This window comes from Lonchura striata, chromosome 26 (assembly GCF_050655825.1).
Source record: "Lonchura striata isolate lonStrDom1 chromosome 26, ASM5065582v1, whole genome shotgun sequence".
Classification (NCBI taxonomy): Eukaryota; Metazoa; Chordata; class Aves; order Passeriformes; family Estrildidae; genus Lonchura; species Lonchura striata.
Genome location: NC_140728.1, coordinates 10001757 through 10011134, shown reverse-complemented (window position 1 = coordinate 10011134; position 9378 = coordinate 10001757). Strand labels below are relative to the sequence as shown.

The 9378-nt window shown below is 61.1% G+C and overlaps 3 protein-coding genes across 9 annotated transcripts; 1 reads left to right on the top strand and 2 right to left on the bottom strand.

Moving 5' to 3' along the window:
* Window positions 1–38: 38 nt before the first annotated feature.
* PPIL1 (peptidylprolyl isomerase like 1) lies at window positions 39–2926 on the bottom strand. Of its 3 annotated transcripts, XM_085561609.1 has the most exons (5): window positions 2736–2926; window positions 1716–1782; window positions 1464–1618; window positions 1316–1384; window positions 39–322 (listed from the first exon to the last, which is right to left on the bottom strand). In XM_085561609.1, coding segments are annotated over exons 2-5 (447 nt in total). In that variant the 5' UTR covers window positions 1718–1782; window positions 2736–2926; the 3' UTR covers window positions 39–101. The 3 variants fall into 3 exon arrangements, with proteins under 3 accessions (XP_085417735.1, XP_085417737.1, XP_085417734.1); XM_085561611.1 differs by lacking the exon at window positions 1716–1782; XM_085561608.1 differs by lacking the exon at window positions 1716–1782 and having other exon boundaries at window positions 2817–2926.
* On the top strand, window positions 2826–6659 carry PSRC1 (proline and serine rich coiled-coil 1). 5 transcript variants are annotated; one of them, XM_085561568.1, is made up of 7 exons: window positions 2826–3160; window positions 4270–4307; window positions 4390–4447; window positions 5071–5254; window positions 5456–5612; window positions 5691–5861; window positions 5948–6659. In XM_085561568.1, the coding sequence occupies exons 1-7, from the start codon at window positions 2826–2828 to the stop codon at window positions 6061–6063; spliced, it is 1059 nt and encodes a 352-aa protein (XP_085417694.1). In that variant the 3' UTR covers window positions 6064–6659. The 5 variants fall into 5 exon arrangements, with proteins under 5 accessions (XP_085417694.1, XP_085417695.1, XP_085417693.1 ...); XM_085561569.1 differs by having other exon boundaries at window positions 3101–3155; window positions 4903–5254; window positions 5948–6621; XM_085561567.1 differs by having other exon boundaries at window positions 3101–3160; window positions 4903–5254; window positions 5948–6621.
* Window positions 6660–6962: 303 nt separating this feature from the next.
* On the bottom strand, window positions 6963–8841 carry LOC146765341 (cadherin EGF LAG seven-pass G-type receptor 2-like). The gene is made up of 3 exons (XM_085561605.1): window positions 8415–8841; window positions 8116–8341; window positions 6963–7139 (listed from the first exon to the last, which is right to left on the bottom strand). The coding sequence occupies exons 1-3, from the start codon at window positions 8692–8694 to the stop codon at window positions 7112–7114; spliced, it is 534 nt and encodes a 177-aa protein (XP_085417731.1). The 5' UTR covers window positions 8695–8841; the 3' UTR covers window positions 6963–7111.
* Window positions 8842–9378: the final 537 nt, after the last annotated feature.

The following is a 9378-nucleotide window of genomic DNA, read 5'->3' as shown; positions in this document are numbered from 1 at the left end:
AACCTCCCCCTAAAACCAACACTCTGTGGGAGAGCCCACCACATCCAACCTCCTTTATTACAAACATGCAGTACGATTTGGAGGGAGGGCACCTCACATCCCTACCCTGAGGGATACGCCTTGATGACCTTTACATCGTCGAGGGGTCGGTCCTGGGAGTTGGTCTCCACCATGGCTAGGCGCCCCAGCACCCCCATTCCTTGGCATACCCTCCCGAAAATGCTGTGCTTCCCATCCAGCCACTGTGCTGGGCCCAGTGTCAGGAAAAATTGGCTTCCATTGGTGTCCGGTCCTGCATTGGCCATTGCTAGGATCCCGGCACCTGTGAGACATGGGGACATGTCACCTTATGGATGGGGATACAGGGGACATGTGACCCCACAGCAAGGTTCCAGCATGATGGGGGACATGTCATCCTATGAGGGGATGTCATCTCATGACCAAGATCCCGGTACCATGGGAAACATGTCACTCTAAAGTTGGGATCCTGGAGGGTGTCATCCTATGGCTTCGATCCTTGGGACATGTGACTCCATGGACAGGCTCCTGGGGAACCTCTCACCTGATGGAGGGGTCTTAGTGGACATCAGTTACAACTTGCTCCCATTGGGGTACAGCCCTATACCGACCATCACCAGGATCCCAGTGCCTGCAGGACATGGACCAAGGGTCCTGGCACCCTGAGGGACATGCCATGCTATGGCCAAGGTCTTGGAGGACATGCCACTCCAGGGATGGGGTCCTGGGGAATATAGAGGACATGCCACCTCATGGATGGGGTCTCAGGGACACGTCATCCCCTAGCGAAGGTTCTGGTGTCATGGGGAAAATGTCATGCAATGAAGAGGTTTTAGGGGAACATGAGGAAGAATTGGCTCCTGTTAGTGTCCAGGCCCATGTTGGCCATCACCAGGATCCTAGCGTCTGTGGGATACAGGGACACGTCACTCCAAGAATGGGGAAACAGAGGAGAGGGCATCCCATGGCAAAGCTCCTTGGGGTCACATCACTCCATGGATGGGGTTTTGGGGACACAGCGGACTTGTCACCCTATAGACGGGATCTTGGGGGACAGGGGAAACATGCCACCTCATGGCCAGGGTCCAGGAGGACATACTCCATGACCAGCCTCCTTGAAACATGCCACCCCATGACTGGAGTCCTGGGAGTCATGTCACTCCATGGATAAGGACACAAATGGGGACATCTCATCCCACCCACAGGTGTGTTCTCAGGGGTCCTGTTCCCCTATAAGTGCAGTCCTTGGGTCCCAGGGATGCCCCTCCAGTGTTCTCCCAGTGCTGGCTCCACTCACCAGTGAACTTCAGGTCAGGGTGCAGCTCATCCTCAAACTGTTTCCCATAGATGGAGGCGCCTCCACGGCCTGCATGGGGATTCAGAGGTCAGCAGGAACCCCTGGCACCAGGGAGAGTCCCAGGGAGATTTCAGAGGCCTGCACTCACCAGTACCCGTGGGGTCTCCTCCCTGCACCATGAAGTCCTTGATGATGCGGTGGAACTTGGTGCCGTTGTAGTACCCACGGCGGCTCAGCTCAGCGAAGTTCTTGCAGGTGCGGGGGGCATGTTGCCAGTACAGTTCCAGCACAAGTGGCCCCATCCTGGGATGGGAACACAGGGAATGGGAAAGGCATCAGAGATGGGGAACAGTAACAGGAATGGGAAAAGGAAATAGGGTCATCCCAAAGTGATACCCACATCCTGAGCTTCAGACCAAAGCCAGGGGCTGTGTTGCCAGTGCAGCTCCAGCACCAGCAGGCTTATTCTGTGAATGGGAATAGCAGGATTGGGAATGGGAATGGGAACTGGAGACAGGGTCATCACACTGTCACTCCTAACCCAGTTTCAGACCAAAGCCAGGGGCTTTGTCTGACAGTACAGCTCCAGCACTGGAGACCCCATGTTGGGAATGGGAAAACCAGGAACAGGAACGACACTGGGAATGGGGAACAGCACCAGAAATGGGAACAGGAGATGGGTCAACCAGCTTTGAACTCCTCCACCTATAGGGTCAATTCTTGCAACTGCAGGGTAGGGTCATCCCACTGTGATCCCCAACCCCATTTGCAGACCAAAGTCAGGGGGATGTGCTGTTAGTACAGCTCCAGCACCAAGCAGGCCCATCCAGGGAATGGGAAATAGAAATACTGGGAATGGGAATGAGAACAGGAATGGGGATGGTACCAGGAAACACCTCAACATGACCCCCCCACTCCCCCCTCCCCATCCTCCAGGGTCAGTCAGGGACAGGGACCACAGGGGTGAGAGGGGATAGGGGGCAATGGGGGCTGCTGGTACTGGGGAACAATGGAACACCAGGAAGACATGGATGGATGGCTCTTGGAACTAGGGGAAACAACCAGGAATGGCTAGTTCTGTGCGATATCGGGAGACACTGGGGCTAACGGGATACCACGGGGTCACTGGGATCTGCCTGGTACCGAGGGGCCTGGGGGTTACAAACACCATGGGGGGCACCAGGGGAACCAGGGGCCCTCTAGTACCGGGGCAGAAACCAGGACTAGCTCATACTGGGGGATAACGGAGCTGTCCCGTTCTGGAGACAATGGGAGCTTCTTAGCACCTGTGGAGTTCAGGGTCTGCCTGGTACCGGGGGCTTACGGATACGGGGGACTGCCCCGTACCGCGAGGACCAGGGACTCAAGAACACCGGGGCTGCATGGAAGCCGGGGGGAAAGGGAGCGGGCACCGATTTACCCCCAGTGCCGTGGAAGCGGGAGGGACAAAGGGTGGGCAGGGTCTCCGGTGCCGGTACCGGGGAGATGCCCCGCCCCTTACGTGGTCTCCATGGAAACGGTGGGCGGCTGCCAGGAGTCGGGCGGGACGGAGGTCATGCTGCGGCGGCACCGGCGGCGGAACGACGCTCAGGCGCCGCGCTTCCAGGCCATACCCCCAGCCGGTGGAGGCGGGGCATGGGGAGGGGAAGAACCAATCACTGATGTGAAAGGTGAGGAGATTGGCCAATCAGAGTGGATGTTTAAAGGGCGTGGACCAATCGGACCCCGGGGCGGGCGCGCCGCGATCGAGCCGCAAGGGGAGGGCGAATTCGAACGAGACCACGCCCCTTTCGCTAGGCCACGCCTTCTCGGCGCGCGCGGCAAGCGGGAGCCGGGGGCGGTGAGGTGGGGGAGGGGGGGTGAGGGCCAGACCGAGACCCCCGGGTAGAGGGGGAGCCGGCAGGGAGCTTGGGGGGGCCGGAAGCGCCGGGTAAACCACCTCATGCGGAGATGGGGTGACATGGGGTCGGGGTGACGGGCTGAGATCCCCTGGTACGGGCTGAGGACCGCCAGGCTGGGGCTGTGAGGCCTGGACCCCCGGTGGGAGCTGGGACCTTCTCAGTGTGGGGCTGGGGTCACCAAGGAACTGGGGTGCGGAGCTAGGACTCGTCGGTGGGGCTGGAAACCTCTTAGTCTGGAGTTGGGACCCCCTCAATGTGGGAATGGGGTTTCCTGGGCTGGGAATGCGGGGCTGGGGGATTCCCCAGGTGTGGGGGAGGGATCGTCCCATTATGGGGCTGAGACCCCACAGTGTGGGGCTGGGAGGCCCAGGAATGGGAATGGGACCCCCCACGGTCGGGTTTGGGGCTGAGACCCCCCCGCCTGGGAGCTGGGAGGTCTAGGAAAGTGGATGGGACCCCCTCAGTGTGTGGCTGGGGTCCCTAAGGGATTGGGGTGAAGAGCTGGGACCCCTAGGTACTGGAATGGAGTCCTCTAGCGTGGGGCTGGGACCCCCTGAGGATCAAGATGTGGGGCTGGGAGCTCCCCGGGATCGGGGTTTAGGGCTGGGCCCCTCTGGGTGTGGAATGGGGGGTCCCCTGGGTGTGGGGCTGAGACCTCCCTGTGGGGTTGGGCCCCCTCAGTGTTGGGCTGGGGTCCCCTGATAGGGACTGGTAACTACCATTGTGGCACTGGGGACAATGACTCACACGGATCAGGGTGCAGGGCTGGGACTTCCCAATGTGGCACTGAGGACACCCGGCCTAGGGGTGCTGGGCTGTGGGTTCCCCGGGCGGGGGTCGCTGGTGTCACCCCCACCTACTGGCACTGGTGAAGCCATCCCTGTCCCCATCCCGGTTGGCACCGAGCCTGGCAGTGCCTGGCACTGGCTGTGTCACCCGCGTGCTGGCTGGTGCCACTGGGCTCCTGCAGGGGGTTGGGGACACGGAGGGGCGGGTAGGGGCACGGGTGGGGAACCCTGATGGGGTTAGTGGTGACTCCCCCAGCTCCCACAGGTGGCCCCAGTGCTCCGAGGCGATGGCCAAGGACCGAGGTATGGCAGCACCAGTGCTGCGTGTCCCCCGTGTTTCCCCTCTGGGCTGGGGGGCCGGGGCTCACCCCTAGTGTCCCCCCAGATGTTCGATTTGTCACCGAGGAAAGCTTTGACTTCGGCGTGCTGTCCCCGTCTGACAGGTACAGGAGGGTACTGGGGACAGGGCACCCTGTGGATGGGAACAGCGGGGACAGGGCACCACATGGTTGGGACTGCAGGGACTGGGCACCCCATATTTGGGAACATGAGAAATAGAATGGGACATGGAGGACAGGGACCTCATTATCAATGTCCCAGGGGACAGATCACCCCAAGGATGGGCTTGTGGGGGATGTGGCAACTCATAGCTGGAGTCCTGTGGGCCACGAGGGATATCACATCCCAAAGATGGGGTCCTAGGGGATATGTCAACCCATGAACACGGTCCTGGGGTCCTGTGAACCTGTCCCCCTCATAGATGTGGTTCTGGGGGTCCTGGGGGGACGTGTCACACAATGAATGGGGTCCTGGATGGCGATGGGGGGTTCCTGCCATTTCTTGGCAGTGGTGTTGGGTGCTGATACCACCATTGCCCTTCCCCGCTCCCCATCCTTAGCCAGGAGGAAGAGGAGGATGAGGATAGCCCAGGCAGGGGGTGCCGGCACGGGAGCGGCAATGGGCGCTGGAGTCCCCTGAGTGGGGCCCGTCTGGAAGAGATGGTGCGGGAGGCCACGCGCTTGGCAGCACAGTTGGAGGGGTGTCACTTGCCCTCTCCCGCTCCCAGAGACCCCCCAGGACCTGCTGCCACGCCCCCCAGCACACCCCGCAGCCCCCGCCGCCAGACCTTCGTGGTGAAGGACAGCCCGGTGCGGGCACTCCTGCCCACCGTGGAGTCTCGGGGACCTGCCCCCATCCCCCACCTCCCCACCAAGCTCCGGGGAGCCTCTGCTGCCACCAGTGTCCCCAAGGTAGGTGAGACTCAGGGGTAGGTGTCCCAGTGTAGCCGTGTCCCTTTGGGCTGAACACCCAGATCTGCCCTCAAACCCATCCTAGATGGGGGCAGTGAGTGCCTCCCTATCTCCAAGGGGCATCGTGAACCCCCCCCAGCCCTTTGGGTGGGAGGGGGCACTCACTGAGTAATGTCCCCATGTCCCCTGCTCTATTTTCAGGTACCCCCCAGCCGTAATTCCACAGCAGCCGCAAAGGGACCCTCGGGTGGCAGGGGGCTCCGCCCCAGCTGTGTGCCCCCCCCCCGGCCATGCCCTCCTCAGGGGCAGGGGGCTGGTGCCCGCGGCCGGTCAGAGCCCACCCGGGGGGGGACAGCAGGTAGTGATGGCAAGGGGATGGGGACACCATGGCCATGAGGGTTCCAGGGCCATACTCCAACCCCCCCTCTCTTCCCAGGCCAGGCTAAGGCGAGGGGGGGCACAGTCCCCTGCCCCCCCACCACCCGCCAGCCCCACACCAGGACCACCACCACCCCTGTCCCCTCCAGCTGTTCCCCGGCATCCACTGTCCTCCCCAGGGTGCCCCCTCGGACTCCAGCAGCAGGTGGGAGGACCCCCACCCCCAGAGGTAAGGATGTAGTGGGGTTGGGGGGGCACAGGAGATGCCCCCTCCCCCGTGCCTTAGTTTCCCTGTGGCTTCTTTCTCCTTTGCAGGCGCAGGCGCAGCACGGGCAGCCCCCACAACTGGTGCCTCAGGGTGCAAACCAGGACCCCCCCCTGCCCGCCTGCGGCCCCCCCGCAAGATGGCGGTGAGCAGCACCCCAAGGTGATACCCCCAAACCACACACACCCATCCAGAGGCCCTGGAGGCACCCAGACCCCCCCCTAGGTACTAGCCAAGGTACCTAGGCTGGGGTGGGCAGAGCCAAGGCCACCCCAGGGATGAGCTGAGGCATCCACTGGGTTTTGGAAGGAGGCAGGCAGTTCCAGGGGCCCCCAGGAATCAGCTAAGGCACCTGTGGGGTTGACAGGTGGTGAGGCAGAGTTGGAACCCCAAGGGACCAGCTGAGGTTGGGGTGGCAGAGCCAGGGGCCTCCCCCAGGGATGAGCCGAGGCATTAATTGAGTTTTGCTTTAATTACAAAAGGTCTCATCAGCAGTAGGAACTCCCCATGTCTCCCAGCACCTAGGGGTCTCTCATCCCCCCAGCACCCATCCCTGGGTTCCCCCACCTGAGCCTCACCCCTGACCCAGACATCCCTGTAACCTGTAGCTGATCCCCCTTCCACATGCCCCCCACCTGGGGGAGTTGGCACCATGGGACAGGTTGCACCTTCATGAGGGTTGGAACAATGGACAAAGTTGGTAATAAACTCCTTTTTTTTTGTATTTTCATGTATTTTTTAAATAAAACACTCCTGGGCAAAGAGGCTGGGGGTGATCATGGAGGGGCAACAGGGGCACCCTGTGCCACCTCCCCAGAGTGCCAATCCCTGCAAGGATACAAAGTGCACTGGGGAGGTTGTGTTTTTCTGCTCCTTCCTGATGTCCTCCCAGTCCTGGTGTATTCCCTGCCCCACCCCAACAATCCTGGTGCCCTCCCTGTCCTGACGTCCCTGGCACAGAGGGTGGGCTGGCCACTGGGTGAGTCCCCATTAGATCGAGGTCTCGTCGCTCCTGGTGGTGAGGACGGACAGATGGGGGGAGGGGGGGATGGATACAAAGTGAGGGATGGAGGGGGAATAAAAAACAAGACAGACAGATGTGTGATGGGGGAGCTAGGTGCCAGGGTGCCCTCTGTGCCCCCCAGCACCCAGTGCCAATCCCTGGGGTGAGATGGAGGGGTGGGGGTTGGGGGGGAGCCCCCAGCCCCCTTGGGTTAATGGAGAAAATTAAAAAACAGAAATCTGGGGGGTAGAGGGGGAGAGAAGAGTAGGGTTAGTGCTGCTTTGCCACCTCTGCCCTCGGCATCCATGGGTGGTCAGGGGTACCCAGTAGGCACCCCACTCAATGAATGCTCCAATGGGCACCCCAACACCCAGTGGGCACCCAGTGGTCAACAGGCACCTTTGTGGTGCACTCATGAACAGTGGGCACTCATGAACAGTTAACACACACCCAACAGGTGTTGTTTAGACTCAAGGGGCACCTAGTATGCATGCAGAGGTCATTAGGCACCCAATGGACAGTCAGTGGACTACATAATGGATATAATGGATACATAATGGTCAGTGGATGCACAATGGGCATCCAGTGGTCAATGGGCACCCACGGACAGTCAACTGGCATGCAGTGGGTATTCAATGGGTACCCCAACACACAATGGGCACTCAGTGGGAATCTAGTGGGCACCCTATGGACACCCAACAAACACCCTTACACACGGTGGGCACCAAATGGGCTCCCTGGCACCCAATATTCACTGGATCCAAAGGGACTGCTGGGACCTGTTGAGCACCCAAGAAGGAAACCTGGCACCTGATCGGCATCCATAGGGCACCTGTTGGGCACCCTGACACACAGTGGACACCCAAAGAGAACCCTGGAACCTGATGGATACCTGACAGGAAATGTACCCAATGGGTGTCCAGTCAGTACTGTGGCACCTGATGGGCAGCCAACGAGCAGTGTTGGACCCAATGGGCATCTGAGAGAAACCCTGGCACCAAATGAGAGTGCAACAGGAACCTTGGCACCCTGGTACCCAGCCATCTTTGTGTCTGATAGGCACCCAAAGGGTACCCAACAAGTGTTTGACTGCTTGTCCACCCAACAGGAACCCTGGCACCCCAAGGGCACCCTCAAACCCAACGGCTGCCCAGAGGGAACCCTGGCACTCAAAGAACTCCCAGTGAGCATCCCTCAGATGTGGTGGGCACTCACTCAGAGCCAGAGGAGTCCTCGTCAGCAGTGCCTGTGCGGATGCTCATGGCGATGGGGGTGAGGCCGCTGAGCTGCTCCTGGAGGCTCTGCCGAGGCCGGGGGACTGGGAGGGCCCCCGCATCACTGCCCGAGGAGGCAGCTGTGCAAGCAGGAGGCGGTGGGGGGGGCCCAGGGTGCAGGGCACTGCCCCGCTCACTGCTGGGGGGCAGGCACTTCTTCAGTATCCCTGCAGGAGCAGCATCACCCATGGGTGGGGAGGCCAGATCTGGAGTGCCTACCCCTGCCATGGCAGCCCGTACCTTTGTGGGGATGGGGCAGCGGCAGCAGCAGGGGGTCCCTGGGGAGTGCCTTGCCGTTGGGCCCAGGGGGGTGGCCCCAGGGGTGTCCCTGGCCCCCTGCTGGCTGCACTCGAAGCCCCTCGCTACCTCCTGGTCCCTCGCTCTCACTAGCTGTCGTCGTCACAAACTCCCCTGGCCAGTATGGGCACCCTGGGGGCACCAGGGGGTCACCTGTGAGGGAAGAAGAAAGCTGGGACAGGGAGGACCAGGGACCCCTCCCATCTTCACTGGGTGCCCCCATCAGCACATGGTCAGTGTGAGGGATGCACCCAAACCAATTGTGTCAGTCCCATCCATACCCTGGACTGGACAAGGGGCCATCTTTCCCCCCATGGGTGCCCTGATCAGCACCTCTGACTGCATGAGGAACCCCCCCAAACCTTTTAGGTGTCCCACATCACCACACCAGGCCGGACAAGGGATCCTCTCCCTTATACCCACTATGTGTCTATCAGAACTCCAGGCTGGACAAGGGATCCTTGGTCCACTGTGTGCCCCCTACATCAGGACCCAGCCAAGATGAGGGGCCCTCTCACACCCCCACCAAATCCATTCAATGGCCCTATCACCACTCCAGACTGGACAAAGGACCCCTATCCCCAGCAGGTGCCCCCATCAGTGTCCTGGATAAGACAAAGCACAAGGTACCTCCCCCAACCCATTGGGTGCCCCCCATCAGCACCCAGCCAGGTTGAAGGTCCCCCATCTCCATGGGGTGCCCCCTGGGGGTGTTACCAGGGCCGGGGGGACCCGGGGGAGCCGCGGGCAGGAGGTCCCAGCCATGGAGGGCCTCGTCCTCGCTGTCAGAGGAATGTGTGGAGCCATAGGATCCACTCGGGTCGTCCAGGGACAGGTCACTGTCCGAGTCTGTGTCATGTTCTGGGGAGTCATGGGTCAGGGGGTGCCCAGAGACACCTCCTGTCCC